Here is a 21,925-nt window from a genome sequence, read left to right as displayed (position 1 = left end):
ATGGTTATTGAGAGGTAGACAAGTTTTTGTATAGAACCATACTATTATTATTATTATCGTGTCCACCTCTATTTTGTGTGAGACATCAGAAGAACTTAGCTATATCTGTGATTTGTTGGTATCAAAATAAGCCATAACTATTACTTGCTAAACTGTATTTATTATTTGCGAAACTTTATAAGCCAATTAATCACAGTCGAGTATTTCATAACTATTTGCGACGTTTCTTCCAAGCCTGTCTAAACTGTTTCCAGACTGGACACACACCACAAATTGCACTCTTCCACTTGCTAAACTGTGTTATTCTTCTTCGTGTCCGATGATACTTCAGCTACCACTCACGACAGTAAGCTTGTTGCTCTTCGAACATTATAACCATCTTTTGCACATACAGTAATCAGCAAAGTCCATGAAACCACATTCCGAGTGGGCATAGTGTCAAAAACTGTACAAGCTCCTTTCACATTTCTACATTTGGCATACATGGAAACAAGAGTGTACAACTGACATATCTGTGTAATATCCAGATTTGATTATTTGGGCATGATTCTGTTTTCCATAATCCCGCGCTTCTAAGTTGACACATGTAGTTTGAATGCTGGCAAATGCAATACGATTTGGCTTAAATCCTGATTGCTACATTTGGTCAAATAATTGAAGCGCTTCCCTTTTAATCTTCATAGGTTGGCAGGAAAACCTGCTCCAATACCATTTGTAATGACCCTTTTTCGGACATTAGGGTTTCTTACTGTAACTATGTTTTCTCCCGGGTCCTTCCATTTGTAATGACTTTTTAGGGGTCATTTATTTGTGACTTTTTCTTTAATTTGTATCCCCTTTTTCCATATCTTTTCTTTGATCTATTTTCCAATGCGTTGATATATAATATATATGAGTATATACATAGAGTCGTGTCCTTTCAAATTAATATTAATTATATTAATAAGGTATTTTATTATTTTATTAATTATATATTATTTTTAATGATTATAAACTATATTATTATATTAACTATATTATATAAATTATGTAAAGACTATTACAATATTATGTAATCTTAGATATTCTGATGAATTATAACTATATCATTATTAAACATACCCTAAGATCATTATATTAAATAATGATATATTATTATACGCTATGTCACAAGGTTCACCGAATTTTCGGCTTCAGATTCGGAATTCGGCGAACCTTTAAAAAAATTCAAAAATTCGTAAAAGTTTGGATTGAATTCGTATTGCAGAAAAAAAAAATCTGGTTCTCTTAAATCATGGCCTCAGTTCAATGGAAGTGGAATAGCTTTAGCCAATCGAAGAGTGTTTCAGAAGATCTTAAAAATGTTGTTTTCCCTTTTTAACAATGTAAGATCTTATTAGATTGATCGCCTTCCCTTCTAGAGATAATTCTTGATCTGTCCCCACAAAATACTCTGAATGGAATATTTCTCCTGATTTCTTGGTGATTTCTTGAATATGATTCAGCAAGTTTCTCCTAAGTTATGATGTGGTATATCGGTTTCTTTTTCTCTACTTGACCCTTCTCTAGGTATAGAGGGGCTAGTTTCTTGGTGTTGACCCTACTAGAGCTCAATCATCATTTTCAAAATGGTTAGAGGTTACCTTCCTTCCATTACTTTGGTTAGTTTGAAGATTGTTGATATTGTTGTTCATATTTTGCAGGGTACATTGAAGTAGTTGTGTTGTTTTCTCAATCTCTTCCATGAACCATGAAGGACCTCAATTCATTTCACACTTGTTCACTCATGGTATTGTTTTGAGTAGTGTAAGTGGCGGATGCAAGCTTCTTGTTTTCTCTCTCCAGTTTCATTTGATCTTGTTAGATAAGTTGCATTAACTATCTTTCGTACCTCAAGCTAGCAGGAATGAGGATTGGCTACCATGTGTAATGTCTATAAATAAGGATGTACCTGTTTTGACCAAAATTAACACTTCCAACATTATCTTTTACTTGACAATAGTATTTTAAAATTAACTCATTTAAAGTTATAAAGTTTGAGATTTAACGAAAAATTAACATGAGATGAAATGATAAATAAATTTGCTTTTTTTAACCTAAACCCTAGCTTATTTCCAAAAGGATCCATAGTAGAATATAGAGAGAGAAAACTTGAAAGGGTGCCCAGAGACTATTCAACCCAACTAAGCCCAACAGCATAATGCATCCAACCATAACAGCCTACCTCTTGGCCTACAAGTGGCAAGAACATCCAACTAAGACAATTCCATCACTTGGGTTGGCCTACTTAATTCAAAATACCAACTACCTAACCTAACCTTTTCCTTCCATTCCACATACGATGGCTTATGGGAACAAGTAATAGACATTTTATTAATTAAAGAAATACAATAGATCAGCAGGCCTTAATTAATAAGTAGGAAATATTTTTTATTAAAAATCAAGTTGTGATATTGCTATCAATATTCAACTATGTGGTTTTTTGAGTCAAACTCATTGACCCATGTCTCACTAGTAGTGACAAACATGAACCCATCTCTTATGATAAGGAATTAAAACACTTAGCACTCATTGCATCGAGGCGTTGCTTACAAAGGTGAAGCATTGAGGCTTCCCAGGAGATCAAACAGCCCAATATTACTCCAGTTCGAGTGCACTTTAAATTTGGAGTTTCCTTTGGTGGTTAAACCTGCTCTGCTTCCAACCCCATTTACAAAACCATCAGCAAGCGTTCTGCCTTATGAACCAGTCATTGGAAATCCCCTTAAGTTTATCAATCGATAAGTTGGAGATATTTTCCACGATAAGTCAAATTGTGATATTGCTATCAAGGTTCAATTGTATAGTTTTCAAGAGTGTAGACGATGAATTAAAGAGTATAGATGTCTAACCACATTGCATATCACTATTCCATAACTAGTGACGAGTCATCCACGTTTAGGCGAGTTGTCAAGTTGTAAGCAGGTTTTCATGACCTGTCACCGTGACTCAATGGGTTATGGGCCATGCCCAGCATGATATGACCGAGTCATGCAAGTCATGCCATTACTCACCATATTTGGCAGTCATGACCTGCGCATATTGCAAAAGGAGATTCCTTTATCTTAAAGCTAACATAGTTTATATTATTACACTTACTCTCATATGCCAAAGGAAGAAGTTGCAATAGTCCTAACAGAGTCACAAGTCGAGTCGACCTTGCCAAATCAATGCCGTGTCCAAGTCATGGAACTATGCTAAGCATACATATCAATCATTTTTACATTCTCATACCTACTAGTCTAAATCAAGAATTTTCTACTGAATGTTGAATAAATATTTCTAACCTACTATGATTTCTTATGTTTTCTTCCATGCCTCTTTTGAGTGGTCAATATGATGTTTCTATATCCCTCTATTTGAATGGAAGGCTATGTCTCTTCTCATAGGCACCATTCTTCCAAAAGTGGTGACTCTTGATAATTTGTGACTTGTAACTAATAATGGCTATTATGAACACCTCATCAATGGTCATTAGAAGCATGTATTAATGTAAACATAACTCTTATCATATCCTTAATCTATTCACTCAGATTGACTTGTATATGGATCATTGTATATACTTGATACATCAATGCAGATCTAGGAATCGTCGTTCCCTTCTCATCTTTTCTTAAGAAGAGAATTATTGGCTTAATATGTAGGAATCACAAAGTCTTATACATAAGACAATTTAATGAGCATTTGCACCTTCTTTCATGGTGGGGATATGGCAATACTACATAACTTACAACTACAAGCTGAGTTTGTATGGAACAAATAAATAGTTGCATTATAGTGAAGCTCTTTTTTGGCAATTGTGTATGGTCACAACTTACAGCCCGAGAGTGGTACATGAAAGGAGAAGTATAGCATAGTTTGGAAGGTAAAATGTTAAAGCAAAGGATTCAAATAGGTAAATGTATGAGATGCATAAAGAAGTAAGGAAAGTTTGAAGAAAAGTAAAATGAGATACAGTAGCATGCTGATCTCAAACAGACAGAACAAGAGTTTAAATTTGGTTATTTGGTTTAGCCAGTTTATGAAAAACAATCCAAAGGGCTCCCCAAAATCGCAACATAAAATAACATATCAAAATCCCCAAAAAAAAGATATTAGCAAGATAGTGTTTCTATCTAAGTCATTACTTCATGACAAATTTTCTTCAATTCATGGGGAAGACTTGCCACATAGTTTTCAGACTTCTGTACAATTGTTTTCATTCCCTTTTTAGACTTTTTCATGTCCAGCTAAAAAGAGCTATATATGGAATTCTCATTCCAATCGAAAGATTGAAGTACTGCAGCTCCACATTTATTATCAGTAAATGCATCTTTTGTAGATTACTATCATTTTCAATCAATTTTTCATTCAGACTGTCATATCATACATTTCATTTCCCATACTTGGGTTCATTGGTTCATCACGGGTTAGCTTTTGCAATATTATATAGAATAAAAAAACAATGTTATCTCACATTCTATAAATCACGGTCAACATTGTCCAGGTTTTCAACATTAATCACTAAAAATGACATATTTCACATTTTGAAATGATGTGTAATAACTACATGTATATTTTTTAATGTATTTCATGTTTGTCGTGAACCACCTTTGCTACATGTACAAATAGATATGTTCGGATAAATTCTAAAATGTATGGATAATCAATTAATTATCAATTATAGTATACTAATAACAACATCTCGTTTATTGGTTTTTATTAGCAATCAAGTATGTATATATGTATGCATATATAAATATGTGTGTGTGTGTGTGTGTGTGTGTGTGTGTGTCTATACATATATATAGACACACACACACACACACACACATATATATATAAATATATATTTGGGAAAAATGGAAATCAGTAGAGTAACACCTGTAATGTTGATAATATTTCTATTTTTAATTAATGTTTCTTTTACTTCCAAATCTGGGAACCTCTAACTCAATACATGTTTCTGCTAATTAATAATATCTACAAGTCTTATGAAGACATATAAATGTCACACTCTTCAACACGAATAAGAAATCTAATAAATAGGAAATGATAGAGGTTAACCAAGGAAATTCATTTGCAGATTAACAAATGAAATACAATGTATCACCAGTATTGGGGTGCAGCAGGAAGCCAAGACGAGTATCTAGGATGGGGGGTAAATGGGCCTCATTTTCAGGACGGTGGGGGGACGGCCAAGGGATGGAAGCAAGGGGAGGATGGGACAAGGAGGAGTGTTGTGTAGTATACATATGGAACTTGAAATGCTAGTTATGAAATGATGTTTAAGTAGAACATAGAAAAATTGCAACATGAACTAGAACCATGATCATTCAACATAGCAACATATCACATACCCAATAATAACATTGACATATTACATACCCAATAATAACATTAAAAAATCAAAATTCAAATAGAAATTCAAGTACCCATCCCAATGACCACATGGTTGCGGAATGGTAGAGGTGGGGGTACTCAAGAACTCAAGTACCCAATGTGGGAATGTCTCGAGGATGAGTACTTCGAGGCTTGGGAGGTGGGTGTGAGTCCCCATGTTACACTAATGAAATATAAATTCAATACAATAAATTTATTCATATAGTATAATAGGCAAACTAACTTGTATTTTTTCCATATCTATAATGAAGAGGGAGTTTGTGAAAGGAGTAATGCGGGCACATTGAGGAGAAGTTCGCAAAACAGGCTTTGTTCATAAGGGAGCCTCATGGAGTTTGTTTCCAATCGAGCATAGTAATTCTACCATTCATTATGAGATATGGAGAAGACCTAAGAAGGCTTGCCTATCAAACAATCTATCAACAATTTTATGAAATAAATAATTATTATTTAGTTTGGTAAATAAATAATAATCTCTCACCCCCATCTCAACTCTCATTGTGGAATAAGTTTGAGAAGGAGTCATTACACTTGGTATCAGAGCATAATCTTACCATCCTGTGAGTAGAAGGTTATGGAAATTTACGAGGGAAGAACAAAAAGAACCACCATAAACGACTTAGCAAATGATGACATTCTATGTGCAATAACCAAACCAAACTCTAAATGGAAAAATCAAATCAAGCACTTCTCCAAGTGCCGCAAAATATGGAAAATTCAATAAATAATAACTTGAAAGGTCATCCTACTCGTATAAGGGACACTAGCTCAAACCACTTGGAGAATAATAATGTGTCTTCCACAACTGGGATACCCCAACCCACATTCTTACCCAGTGGAGAGGTACCAAGAGAGTAAGAAGGAATAGAAACTCATTAACCGAACTGAGGACAAAGCAAGAACCTAAGAAAAATCCGATCCTCATATTAAAGAAGTGGTATCATTTAGGGAATTTTGCAATGTTACAGGATGCGCGCACCCAGGCATACCGTGTCCATGTATGTCTTGGGCACAGGAACATCATGCACCTGCGCTTCGCCACCACTGTTCGAGCGACGTCGCACCATGATCACACTTTTTGGCACACCCGGACGGGACATGAGTACACGGATGAGTAAGTGTGTGTGGGGTGTGCCTAGGGTGCGTGTGGCGGCAACATGAAAAAGTGCAAATTTTTAAAGTTGTATTATATTTTTTTTTGTTGTTTATTACATGGTAACCCTAATGGGGCGTGGGTCCCATGAGGTCTCTTTCAAGATTTAATAAGGCCAATACACCTTATTTACATTTCACATTTGCATTTCATGGTTTTAAGGCAGCAAGGAGCGAAGTGAGAAAAAGAGATCGAAGGAGTTAGGGAGAGCTTAGTGAGTGATTTCACAAGGGACTGCGAAATCAAGAGGAGCAAGAAGATTTGATTTTGCAAGTGATTCATCAAGCTCAAAGTAGGTTTTTCTATTTTAATATTTTTTTGTTTTAGAAATTTAGATACTAGAATTTATTTTTTGTTTTACTTTCAGCTTTGCATTTAATTTTTCAATTTTTCATTCTTGATTCTTGAATCTTTCTGATACTAGATAGTTCTATGTTATTTTTATTTTATTTTTTTATTTATATTCTTTTATGATTTTCTTATTAAAATAGGCTGAAACATATTTAATTCACTATTTTTTAAATTTCTTTAGGTTTAAGTAGGCTGAAACTAGTTTACTTTAATGTTTTTTAAAATAATTAATTGGGCTGAAATATATCATGATTCATAATCATTATCATTTTGTGAAATGCAGTTTCTACTTTCTAAATGGCATCCAGTCGAAGTGTAGAAGCCTTGGAAATTTATAAGGGAAGTGCATCTAAAAATGAGCCCAAGGGAGGTGATCATGGGGCTAATGTAGATGCCCAATCTGATTCAGATCCTCTTTATGTTGCACCAGGGATGCCTTCTATTGATTGCCCTTCCAAGATTATGGCAAAGTTTGCTAAGGGTCCTTTTAGTCCAAAGTCCCCTCTAAAATAATTTGCTATGGGAATTACACTCCCTACAGCTGCAAGTGGTGGCACACAGAAATGGAAGTGTAATACATGTGGCCCAAAATGGCATGGCAGCATTACGAGTGTTAATGCACACTTTCTCTTTTGGACTAGGTATGGTGTGAACTCATGCCTATTCTTGGAAAATTCATATAATGTGAAATACAGAATTGAAGTGAACAAACTATGACACATTCCTGAGGATACTTTTGTCAGTGTCTAGATCTTTGACTACTAGACAATAGGTACAAAATATATAGCTGTTACAAGGGTAGCGAGATACATCTACATGTAACTTGTTGTAATGTCTCCATTTTTGCCAACATCAAAGTTTGAGAGATTAGCCTATTATTATGATCCTCATAGGCTAATTATCGCGGATAAAGGGGCCTCTGAGGCAATGGCTTGGCTTGGGAGGATCTTATCTTCTCCACAATTCAGTAAGTCATGGGTTGGTCTTCGTTTGGAACTAATTGGACTTCATTTGAGCTTAGTTTTGTGTACTTACTATTTGTGGTAAGTTGGGTGTTAATTAAGATGGAGCCTTTCTATTTCTAAAAAGTGCATTTTATCACATGGAGAAATAAAAAGTGCGACTCCTATTTCAGACGACATATTTAAATGATGAGCATTTTGGGGGTTATTATATTTTGTGGCCAAGTTATTTTTTGATTATTAAATGGCTTATTCTAAAGTTATAATTTAACTTTATAATCTCACTTAAGTTAAGGGTTGAGCCATCATTGAAAGGGGGCCATTTATTATATGCCTAAGCCAAGTATTAAAAATTTAAGGTGATGTTGTGTTGGAAAGTTTCAAGAGCTGAGTTCTTTTGAGAAACTTCCACAGCTTCTGGAGTTGAGTGCTTATGGAAACTTTTATCAACAAAGCATTGTAAATATGAGCTCATTTCATTGGAAAAAACACGCTTAAATATTTATTTTCTTTTGTTGCCTTTGTGGCTTTTCCTAAGGTTGGTTCCTATGCCCTTACTGAAGTATAAGGGTTTGATCTTTATCTGCAAATTACTTGGAACATTGATCTGCAAATCAGTGCTGAAGTATATTAATTTGCTCACCACTTCTCTATTGTTCCACACTATACATGGGATGTGATTATTGGTAAAGGAAGAACAATTGCGTTGAGAGGAAATTGCTGCTACTGTGATCAATTGACACCTGCGATTTGAGCTGAGAGGTAATTGTGTATTTGGGAAGTCTGCAAAATCACTGGTGGCTGAGTTTTGAGCCTATAATTGCACCTACAAACACCATTTGTGGGTCTGCACTCATTACCTTTATCCTGCGATCAGAGTTCATGAACATGCGATGAGGATTTGGGGTTGCAGCATTGCAGCAGAATGAGTCTACATTTAATCTACAAGCCTGCAATATGTCTTTAGAGACCTGTGGCTACATTTTGGGGACCTGTGTTTGCATTCAGGCTGGTGATAGAGTTTGTGGGCTGCATTTGGAGGGGAGGACCTGCAAATCAAACCTACAGGCTTACATCTCGGAAAGCCACATCTATTCATACTGGGTGGTAGTTGTATGCTAGCCAATCGTTCTTGCAAAGGCATCCATATTCACTTAAACAGGTTCCCATTTACTTTTTTAAATGGTATTGAATGTGCTGACAAATACTATCATACACTTGTCAGTCCTATTTGCAAATAAAATTTAGTCTTGTTTAGTTTGATAGAAGGACCATTGACCCAGTGTTAATTATTTAGTATAATTAAAGAACTCCCTCAATTCAGAAATATTTATAAGGAATAATTATATAACAGCTGTTTGCTATTCGTTTATGCAAAAGTCTTGAAGTCTGATATGCAGTGATAAGATTATGGTCTGTCAAGTGTTTGTCTAAATGCCAAATATTTGATTTGTGGGTAAGCTTGTGAAAATTGGAGTTATAACTAGGACGAGGTTATTAGACTTGCATCAGAGAGCAAGGACTATGTCACCTACACCATCCATTCCTCCATCTGTACACAGTACAATAGGGGATAGCAGCAAGGGGAAACGGAAAGCAAGTGCAAGTCCTAGTGGTAGTAACCCCATTTCTTAGTTATTTAACATGCACACAAGGGAGCAGTTAGATGATGTCATTCGTGATTTCTTCTTTGCCAATGGCATCCCAGTCCATGTGGTTCGATCTCCCTATTTTTTGAGGATGATGGCCATGGTGGCAAAAGAGGGAGGGCCATCACATTTGCCACCAGGTGACCACAAGTTGAGGACCACGATGTTGGATAGGGCCTATGACAAGGTTGGGATCTTAATGGAGCAGATAAAGGCATGTTGGATTGAGTTAGGTTGCAACAATATCACAGATGGGTGGAAGGACATTAGTCATCGTCCACTCATCAACATTATGGTCACATGCACCGAGGGCCCATAAGTTTTTCGGGCAGTTGATTGTTCAGGGCATCGTAAAGATGTTGATTTTCAGTTTCGTGTGCTTAGGGATGTCATTAAGGAGGTTGGGTCACAAAATGTGGTCCAAGTTGTGACAGATGCAGCACATGTGTGCAAAGCTGCAGGGAGACTTGTTGAGGCAGCCTATAGGCATATTTGGTGGACTCCATGTTGTGTGCATGCCATGATTAACACACTCAAAAACATAGGGAAAATTGACTGGATTAGACAGGTGTTTAATGATGGAAGAGAGGTGCAAATGTTTATCTGCAATCACCATATATCAAATGCACTTTTCAAGGGCTTCACAAGGAAGCAGTTCCTCAAACCAATTGAGTACAAATATGCCTCATAGTACATTCTCTTGGAGAGAATGACTAAGTTGCAAGAGCCATTGCAACTCATGATTATGGCACAAGAATGGAACCGATGGCCCGAGTCCAAAACAGAGTAGGAGAAGAGGGTGAAGGAGACAATGAAGAGTGGTGAATTTGGAGTGATGAAAAATGCATAGTCTCGAGTGTTATAAGTGATTAGGTATGGAGATGCGGATACACCTAACCTTGGAGAGGTTTATGAGTGCATTGATTCCATGCTTGGGCAAATGAGGGTTGTTGTGCATGAGAGGGACCCCACTCTAGCATTCACCACAAGTGGGAGAAGTTGAACCCTCCTCTGCACATGGTTGCCTATGCATTGAACCTGAAGTGGTACTTGCCTAGGCCAAGTAGAGTCACACCACTTCAGGATGATGAGGTGAAGATTGGGTTCTATCAGTGCATTGCCAAGATATATGATAGTGACAATGCTGCTCCGAGTGGTCGGAATTTGCCAGTCTTACAAACTATCCTTAATTTTTGATTCAATGTTCTAAGTCCTTTATAATTATAAGTTCTTTATTATTTATAAAGCTATAAGTTACAACTTATAACTTACAACTTATTTTAATATTACGTTGTAACTTGTAGGATACTCGGATATTGCAAAGGTGGATCTCAAAACTAGGGCACAGAAGAATCCCATTTTGTGGTGAAAATGTCATGGACCACAGAAGTCAAAGATCACCTCACTAGCCATCTGATTCCTTTCTTAGGTTTGTAGTTCCACCTTTTTATAATCTTAACTTTAAGAGTTTTACTTCACTGGTTTAAATTCATTGATTTATCATTTCTGACAATTGAATGAACATTTGTTTATAACTTTAAACTTTGTTATCTCAGGTTTCTAGCTCCTAACTACAGAGAGGAACTAATCTACCTATAGCTTCATGCACTCGGTTAAGAAGAACAGACTTATCTCTAAGAGAGCGGAGAAGTTTGTTGTTGTACATGGTTTCTTGTGGATCAAAGACCCCAAGACACACAAGTACAAGAAGAGCCCAACAACATGATGGGATGTAGAGCCAGAGGATCCGACTCAGATTCATGAGGATGGGGATGCAGCAAAAGCCGATTTAGGGCTAGTTGGTGTTTCTTTGGAGGATCTTACCCATGAGGAGTTTAGTAGTTCTAGTGATAAGGATTTCGGTTTAGGGGATGATTAGAGATATCTCGCCCTTACATTCTCATTATTGACATTTTGCAGTTTGTCCTCATTTTGATATGGCCATGATACATTATTTCATTTCATTGTTTAATGCAACTCCGCTCATTGTAATCATGAGAATCTTTATGATATATCATATTTGAACAATGGATTTTGAATCTTTTATATTAGTCATTTCATAGTCAATGGTTGACTTACATGGTACTATGTATGATTTATTTTTTCCATTTATGATTTTATCATTATGTTTAACGTTATTAATGTTACAACTTACTATGAGTATGTTACTAAGTTCAATGGTCATTGGTTATGAAGTTTCAAGTTTAAATTTTGAAGTTTGAACTTAGTATTCGTGAATCGCATTTCAATTTTGTATATTCAATTACATTTGGTATGTTGTATTGAAGTTTCATTTCATAATTAGCATTTCAAGTCATATATGTATACTATGCAACCTCTCCTCCTTCTATCCCCCTCCGCACCCCTGTCATCCCAAGATTAAGACTCTTTTTATTTCCACACCCCGAACTCTTCCTGACATCCCTCGGCACTGTTGCACCCCAGCTTCAGAACACTGGAATTTTCTAAAGATGAGAGAAAAGAGACACCCAACAAACATGTAAATAAAGATCTTAAGCATAAACCAAACAAGGTGAATCTTCCAGAATTTGATGGATCAAAAAAGATCACATGTGATTGGTTGCAAACACTAAACACCTAACCCTTAACCCCATGACTGAAGATGATGCATTCCAATTAGCCATTCTCCATCTAGCGAGCATAGCACACAAATAGTGGTACCGTGTGATCCACACCCATGGTCATCACAATATTACCTCATACAAGGAATTCACGCAAAAATTCATGAAAAGATTTGATAGAAAACATCCCCAGGAAGATTTTAAAAGGCTAATACATATTAGGCAATATGGGTCAATCTGAAGTTACATTAATGATGAGTTTGAAAGAATATCATTACAAGTGACAAATAAATCAAGACAGACTCACTTATCTATTTATAGATGGATTGAAAGAGCCTCTTAAAGGATTGTTTAGTGCACTAAAACTGGAAAATCTTGAGGATGCTTTCGTGGCAGCATTGAATTTAGCATCTTCATCAAACCATAGATCAACAAGCAGCCATACTAAGACATTCCACAAAGGAGATGAATCCTACCCAAGAGAGTTTTTGCAAAAGGGAGGAAACCCCAAAAAACCACTTATAGAAAAAAGAAAGAGAGGTACTAAGAAGAAAGAAACAATGTTATTCATGTCACAGACCATGGGAAACAGGACATGTTTGTAAAAAGGAAAATACAGAAAGGAGAAAGACATGTTTTAAATGCAAAGAAGATTGAGAGGTAGGACATAGATGTGAAAAAAGAAGAAGAGCTCACAATATTAAAATTACCTCCGATGGTGAAGATGAAAGCTCAAGCAAGAAGTGAAGACAAGAAGAGGAAAAGGAGGCAGAATTTGAGAGAGTTTCCACCTTCACGAAATCAACTAAGCACCGAGTGTTAAGAATTAAAAGCATTCTGAAGGGAAAAAAGTTATAACCTTGATCATTATCGGATCCTCCACAATTTTATTGACAAAAAGTTAGTTGCAAAAATGGGGTTGAAAACCAAGAATTTCAACGGGTTTATGGCAGTCCAAGCCATGGGATCCTTATTAGATGTACAAAAATAATTCCAAAACAAGAGTTCATGTTGGGTAAACATCATGTTAAGGAGGATTTAAATGTAGTACCACTAAACAGCAATATTATTTTGGGAGCACCTCAGATCTGTTTTTTGGGATGCTTTAAATTTGATCTCTCAAATTTGAAAATCCAATTTTTACATTAAGGACAAGAAGTAGCATTAGAAGGAATTCCAGACGGGTCCCCTAATTAGTTTCATGTAATACCATTAAGCCAATATTTAGGCATGAGTGAGGTGAGTGGGCTGCCCAATGTCTAGTCTTGGACAAATCTACATCAAAGGGACCAGCTATCCATATTGATATACAACCTATCATTACAAAGCATCAAAAGGTATTTGACGACATTTTATTAGGCTTACGTCCGAAAAGAGGTTTTGAGCAAATCAGAGAGTTAGAAAAAGGAGTGAATTTGGTAATCATTGCCCCCTATAGACATCCACAAAAATACAAAGATGAAATTGAAAAGACAAGAAATGAACTTCTGGAGATGGGCCATATACAAGCTAGTACCAGTCCCTTCGCATCACCAGTCATACTTGTCAAAACGAAAGATGGAACAATGCAAATGTTACAAAGCATTAAACAGGGAAACTATCAAGAATCGCGACCCCATTCCAAGAGCAGATGAACTCTTTAATGAGCTTCATGGAGCCAAATACTTTCCAAAGAAGACCTAAGATTAGGATATCACCAAATCAGAATGAGAGAGGAAGATGTACCCAAAACAGCATTCAAGTGTCATCATGGGCGTTTCGAGTTTTTGGTTCTACCATTCCGACTTACTAATGCGTCAACTACTTACTAGTCATGTATGAATCGCACATTCTGAAAAATTAAGGAAGTTCTTACTTATATTCTTACATGGGAAGAACAACTCCAGCATATTGAAGAAGTACTAAGTGTCTTAGAATCCAAGTCCCTATATGCTTAAACCTCAAAATGTGAGTTTGGACGGAAGGAAATTCTCTATCTAGGACACAAGATCAATCAAGGAGTCAATGTAGACAAAGAGAAGATTAAAACAATAAAAAAATGGCAAAAACCTAAAATCTTGACACAACTTCCAGGTTTTGTGAGATTATGTAGTTACTACAAGAGATCTGTAAAAGGGTTCTCCAAAATAACTACCCCATTAACGAACTAAACAAGAAAGGGAGCTTTTCAATGGAGCGACACAACACAAGATTTTGAAAGACTTTAAGAAGCCATGAGTTCGTGCCCAATGTTGGTCATTCCAAACCTTTCCCAATATTTTGAGTTACAATGTGATGCTTCAAGAGAAGGTATTAGGGCAGTACTTATGCAGAATAAGCATCCATAGCCTTTGAAAGCCGCAAGCTCGCAGAGAGTGGACTACTCTATCTACAACAAGAAAATGCTAGCAATCATGCACGCCTTAATTAAAATCAAACAATACTTGGTGTGTGCAAAATTCAACATTAAGACTGATCATAACAGCTTATGATTTATTATGAACCAAAAAGATCTCAACAATCAACAGCAGAAATGGGTAAGCAAAATTCAAGCTTATAATTTTGCTATTGAATATGTTAAAGGCTCCAATAATATTGTAGCAGGTGCCTTGTCTCCTCAAGGACATGTGAACACCATAGTAAATATCACCTAAGATTGGAAAGACAATGTCATTGCAAAATATGCTAAAGATCCATTTGCAAGTGGAATAATACAAGGGAAAGTGCCAAGTGATGAATATAAGATAATGGAAGACCTCATCTTATACAAAAGAAAGATATTTCTTAAAGCTAACTCCAAAGTCAAAAGAAGAATTATGAAAGAGCATCATGACAACCCTTTGTCAAGACACCCTGAATTTCATAAAACTTACAAGCAAAGAGAATGAGATACATGGAAGGGACTCGAGAAAGATATTAGGAAGTATGACCAAGAATACATCATGTGCCAAAAGAATACAAACGACCATAATCACCCAGCGGGTCTATTACAACCATCGCCCATTCCAGGTCAAAAGTGAGAAAGCATATCCATGGACTTTATCACCGAGTTACCAAGGTACAAGATAAAGATTGTGTTTTTGTAGTAGTGGATAGACTTACCAATTATGCACACTTCTTTGCAATATCCACTCACCATAAGGCACCTCAAATAGCAAAAGTATATTTTAAAGAAGTCTTCAAATTGCACAAACTGCCCAAAAACATCTTCAGCAATAGGGGCAATAAATTTCTTAGCCTATTCTAGCAAGAACTCTTTTGACTAGTAGGAACTGACTTAATGCCCAGCACGAGTTACCACCCCAGACAAATGGACAAACAGAAATTGTCTACAAATGGATAGAAGGTTATCTCAAAAACTAAGTGACAAGAAAACAAAATGCATAGATCAAATGGCTACATCTAAGGGAATACTATTATAATACCATACATCATATGTCTATCAAGATGAGCCCATTTAAAGCGCTTTATAGTTATGAGGCCACTCCATTTGGAGATCCGATCATTCAAGAAACCAGGTTACTAGAAGCCAAGGATTTCATCCAACAAAGCATTGATATTTTGAATACTCTTAAGGATAACCTTCATCATGTCCAAAACCAGCAAAAGATGTACATTGATCAGAAATGTGTGGAAAGAACATTCGAGGTGGGTGATTTGGTATTTTAAAGACTGCAACCCTATAAGCAATCCTCACTTAAGACAAGAGGAGCAGAGAACTTGAAGCCGTGTTTCTCTAGCCCATACAGAATCTTGAGACAAATAGAAGAAGTAGCATACGAGATAACTACCCGAGAATAGCAAGATCCACAACATTTTTCATGTATCACCACTTTAAAAAGTCCTCGCAAACAAGTAAACCCTTGCATTGAGTTGCCTCCACTAGACGACAAAGGAAAACTCCTCTTAGAACTAGAAGTCGTCTTTGATAAACAAGAAATAAAGAAGAGAAATTGGACTATTGTGGAGTAAGCGAAGATACTACAAGGGTGGGAGGAAGCATTTCTAAACCAAAATTGCTTGAGGTTAAGCAAATTCAGGATGAGAGGACTGTCACGAACCACCTTTGATACATGTACAAATATAGATGTTTGGGAAAATTCTCAAATGTAGGGATAATCAATTAGTTATCAAAAGTGTTACCCCGGCATGGGGGTGCGACAGTGCGGGGGGACATCAGGACGAGTTTTGGGTGTGGGAAAAAAATAGCCTCAATTTGGGGACGGCGGGGGTGCGGCGGTGGGGGAGCGGAGGGGGAGTGGGGGGGGAGAGGGTTGCATAGTATATATATAATATATATGACTGAAAATGCTAATTATGAAATGATACTTAAATATATTATATAACATTAACATACCAAATATAGTTGAATACAATGAATAGAGAAAATTGAAATGTGATTCACAAACCATAAGTTCAAACTTGAAACTTGAAACTTCATAACCATTACTAATGACCATTTAACAAATTAACTTAGTTCAAGATGCAAGATTCAAAATTCATTGTTCAAATATGATTCTATGAATATCATATATCATTAAGATGCTTATGATGACAATGAGCTGAATAGCATGAAACAGTGAAATAATAACACATAGCCATATCAAAGTGAGCACCCAAGAAGCACCCCGCGAGCACCCGGAAAGCACCCGCGCACTCGAGCACCCGGGAAGCACCCAAGCACCGCGTCCCCCCAGGTGCTTGACCGGTGCGACAGAGGTGCGGCGGTGGAAAAACTCCCGGCGGGGGTTCTTGGGTGCATGACGCACCCGCACTGGGTGCTTATGCGCACCAGGTGCGCCAGGGTTTTGACCTGGGTGCGCACACCCGGGTTACACTGGTTATCAATTATAGTATACTAAATTCTAATAACAATATCTAGCTTATTGGTTTTTATTAGCAATCAACTGTATGTATATATATATATATATATATATATATATATATATATATATATATATATATATCTTAGTATTTTAAATATATAATTAATTATCCTAAATAAAATTGTTAGGTTGAATTAATTTCTATTCTTAATATATCAAATAATAAGTTCTTAATATATAAATATTACTATAAGCTTTTTATTTCTTAAGTGATATCACTAACACCCATAACCAAAGCATCCAACAATCTTAAAATATTCTGCATGCACGTCAATTAAAGCCAAATGACAAGATGATTGGAAAGGACGACTAGGCTGAAGGTAATAAAGCCAAAGATAACATGGCAATCTAAGTAGTCGCTACAACAGGACCAAACCAAACATCGCCCACTATCTCCTTGGGACACATCGTTTGCAAATAGTCACAAACGCTAGTATAAAAATGTCATCGCTGAAAGGAATGGATCATCGAAAAGGACTTGAATCAATTTCAAACTCACCAGCAGCTTTGCTCTTTCGATTGGAGACAGTGATAAATAATTCAGAGTGGAATATATTCCACAAGTGGTATATTACCTATCCTTTATTAAAATGGGGATGCCTATTAATTGTAAACTCATCGAAAATATATATTTGGGAAAAATGGAAATCAGTAGAGTAACACCTGTAATGTTGATAATATTTCTATTTTTAATTAATGTTTCTTTTACTTCTAAATCTGGGAACCCCTAACTTAATACATGTTTCTGCTAATTAATAATATCTACAAATCTTATAAAGACATTTAAATGTCACACTCTTCAACACGAATAAGAAATCTAATGAATAGGAAATAATAGAGGTTGAACAAAGGAAATTCATTTGCATATTTAAAATATTAAATCAAATACAGTAAATTTATCAATACAATATAATATGTGAAGTAACTTGTATTTTTTCAATATCTATAGACTATAATGAAGACGGAGTTTGTGAAAGGAGGAGTAATGTAGGCACAATGAGAAGATTCCCAAAATGCGCTTTGTTCATGAAAGAGCCTCTTGGAGTCTATTTCCACCTAAGCACGGTAATTCTACCATCCATTATGAGATGCAGGAAAGACCAAGGAAGGCTCGCCTATCAAACAATCTATTAGCAATTGTATGAAATGCATAATAATTATTTAGTTTGGTAAATAAATAATAATTTTAAATTCATCTCTTTACATTCTTAGCTGTCTCATCCTGATGATGAATCACTAAGTATGATCCAAAACGTGATGCTAAAAAACTCACACGCAATCATACCCACAACCATGAATATAATATCATGGATTGTGGAAATCCGTTATCTTTAAAAAAACAATCGCTCACTCCTATCTCAACTCCCGTTGAAGAACAGGTTTTTTCAGCTAGTGTGAGGACGTATCCCCTCGTGCCAGCAGACACTGAACGCAAACCCATTGTCCATGGAGACGTCACTTCAAGTGTCTCGTGTGCGCTTACAAGTTCTTTTCTTAGTGTTCCAATCTGACTGTAAAACTGTGTTTAAGACTGGATTTTGAATGCTGGTTATTGTATTGTTGTTGTATAATGCAATAACATGTTTTAGGGAGTTTTATGAGAATTTACTGGGTTTTTATACTACTGGTTTGTAACGAAATTTCATATGTTTGAATATTATATTCAAGAAGAAGCTGGATAAATATCTATTGGGGATATTTCTTATCGTTTACATTACTGGTTTATTTATAATGCGATTTCATATGTTTATGATCTGAATGTTATCTTAAGAACAAAATCGGGTCAATATTCGTTCGAGATATTTCAAAGAAGGGTTCATGACTCATTACAATGTTTGCATTTTTTTTTTAAAGAATTAAGCAATTATTATATTTATTATAGAAAAGGCTTTGTAGTTTAGTTACTGATATAAGCTTGAAAAATCAAGTTAAATGAGACATCATTCTTTATAATAGTATATAGCAAATTTTATTCTCTTTCAATTATTTTCATGGATTTTTAACTTAAAACTTTACTGTGTTGTTTTATTTTATTGTCATTTTGATAGTATTATTTTTAAATAATTATTCAACTGTGAATGAATTGAAACACAAATATTTTAATGGGATGTCAACATTTGCCTTCGCTAATTTTTCAAAAGTGAAAACAAATATCATAACATAAATCTTTTATCGACTGCATCATATTTTTTTATTATTTTTCCAGAAAATCAATAAATTTATTGAAAAAACAATCAACATTATATTTTAGTGTTGATGACACATTTAAAGAAAATAAAATATAAAATATAAACAATAATTTAACTATTAAAATATATATTTTTAAAAACTACAATAATAGATTACTAAATAGGTAATTTTTTTCGTAGATATTATTTACATGAGGATTTGTTGAAAGTTTATAACATATAAAAATTTCAATTATCTTATTATTTTGATAAATTAGACACGAAGTTGCACGGATACGAAAACGGTATTGGGTACGGATGTGGCCATTTATTTAGACACCCAATATGGATATGGCTGGACACAACATTAATAAATAATACATATACATATATTTAACATAGTTTCTAAGTTATTGTAGGAGATTTTCATTACTTCAAAAGTAATATAGACACATAAATGCTACATAAATATTTATAAGTCAATTTAACGCTTTACAATTTGTAAACACAGTAGAGTTGCATTAGAAGATAACCCGAAAACGGGTTGTTGAAATAGAAAAAACATTTTATTTGTCTTTCTCATCCAGTGGAGGTTTTTTTAAATACTAATTTTTTTTTTAAATTGCTTTAATATATATTTTTTTAACATTAACGGGAAGATCTAAATCAAACCTTTAAAAAAAAACAAATCCCATAGTATTTGGTATGGTTGGAAAATCAAGTTTATTAGGCAGACATGGGTACAATATTCGACGTGTATCTGAACAGTATTGGATACGTTTCCAAATTGGATACGAGGATACACACACCCAAGTAGGGACAGAGGAGTTTCCGGCAACTCTGATTAGACACAGTGTGGTGCTACACATGCACTTGGTACACATGTTTAGTTCGAAAATAGTGGCCTACATTGAACTTAGCTAGAATGAACCTAGCTAAACCATATGTTTTTAACAAAAGGTGATTTTTAGTTGGAACTGATTAGATTTATGTGCTGATAAGTTGGCTGAAAGTAAGACACGGCCCTGTACCTATACCCATATATTAGTCATTGGATGTCCTACCAAAGAACTATCAATTAATTGTTGCGCTTTAGAGGATGTCCATCAGGTTGCCCTTGGCCTAATTGATAGCTAATGAGTGGTAATGTGGCACAGCATACAGCACAATGTAAAGATCATCAAAGAAACAATTGCTAAAACAGGATAGGATGATCAACAATGTCCTGCAAGTATGCGCCTTACACTAAAAGCTTGAAGAAGGCAAGGGAATTGGAAGCAATCGGACTATTTGAACTCAAGATCCTGAAAATGGGGACTGCAATTGAGACTATTCCTCACATTACAGATCACATGTCCAACTGCTGATGGCATTGAACCTGCTCAAAATGAATTCTATAAAACAAGGACAAGAACTTTGACTCCTACAGTAACATGTCCTGCAAATGGCTACAAAACCTTTAACGAAATGTCAAAGGCAGATGGTATGATTCTGAATCATTTTGTTTTTCAGATTTATTTTATGAACTGGAGCTTGATGAGTCTAGTTTGAAAGCAAAATGAACTAGTCTATCTACATATATCAATCCTAATCCAAGTGCTTTTCAAACATTTAAAAAATGTGATCATCTATGAAAATGTCATAAAGCAAGATGCATGCAACAGTGTCATTTATTAACAAGCTAAAGACAAGAAAACATGTGTCCCATTATACATACATTAGTAGCCAACCGTGGAATAAGAAGACCATCCCTGTCATAACCATATTCACCTCTTGTACCATCAGTACATTTACAAGGCATTGTTGACCTAAAACAAGAGAATAATAGATTAGAGAGAAATAATAAAACAACTGAACATAACAAAACCAACAATCCAAAACTCATGAAACCTTTGGTTCCGTGTACACTCAAATACAAAAATTAAAACAGATAACACATGCATGTTTGTATCATTAAACAACAAAAATAGAAATTTTCAAGCCAATGGTTATGCCAAATAAAGTTACAAACATAGAAGATGTATCTTGAAGGTTTATTCAAAAGGAAATATTTCTAATACACCTTACAAAGCATTACAAGGTTAACGAATCACGTTTCTCACAATTGCAATCAAGCCAAAAATATGGATCCATCAAATATATGACAATTGTACTTACAAAGAAGCATCCTTGCAAGCCTAGAAAAAAATACATCTATTTAAACAAAAAGTTTGCTTACCATGTATATCAAAAGAATTGCATTTTAAGTAAGCAAGTTTAAAATTTCAGAATTACATACACAATGTTTTCTCATACTTGTGTAAAAGGGCCAAAGAATATATCTCAGAGAAGGAAATTAAGATCAGTTACTTCATCCAAGTTACCAACAAAAGTTTAATAACATAAAATACAGTAGCTTAGTCAAATGATTCAATGAACATACCCACTTTTAAATAATCGTGCCATCTAGGCAGTCCACAATTTTACTGTTTGATTTCCGTTCATCTAAAGGCTCAGTTTACATATATGATACTCAATAGAAATACTTAACTTGAAAAAATCCGATTAGACATTAATATTTATGACAATTAAAACTACTTTCAAATTGAACTCACTTGTCATCTACAGAGTTTTCTCAAAGTACTATTGAGGTATATCGAATCTAAACAAATTGACAACAAATCAAAGAAACGAAACTTACAGTAGACAGTTACCAGAGCAGGAGCAATGCATATCTCCTATTCTGCTTAAGGTCTGCTCGACATGAGCATCTGAAATACAAGGTTTACAAATATATCAATATAAAAGCTGCAAAA

The 21,925-nt window shown here is 35.2% G+C and overlaps 1 protein-coding gene across 1 annotated transcript in view; it reads right to left on the bottom strand.

Annotated features, from left to right (window-relative positions):
• The window catches only part of LOC149543102 (uncharacterized), a 195,210-nt gene that overhangs the window by 94,648 nt on the left and 78,637 nt on the right, over positions 1 to 21,925 (bottom strand). Inside the window, exons 8-9 of the mRNA XM_089798010.1 lie at positions 21,811 to 21,880; positions 20,848 to 20,938 (exon numbers count right to left, since the gene is read on the bottom strand). Coding sequence (XP_089654136.1) covers positions 20,848 to 20,938; positions 21,811 to 21,880 — 161 coding nt within the window. The remainder of the gene's footprint in view (positions 1 to 20,847; positions 20,939 to 21,810; positions 21,881 to 21,925) is intronic.

Source organism: Cupressus sempervirens, chromosome 8, assembly GCF_028749045.1.
Source record: "Cupressus sempervirens isolate cs-2001-9-10 chromosome 8, ASM2874904v1, whole genome shotgun sequence".
NCBI classification, from domain to species: Eukaryota; Viridiplantae; Streptophyta; class Pinopsida; order Cupressales; family Cupressaceae; genus Cupressus; species Cupressus sempervirens.
The sequence above is the reverse complement of the archived record's forward strand: the minus strand, read 5'-3'. Positions and strand labels throughout refer to the sequence as shown.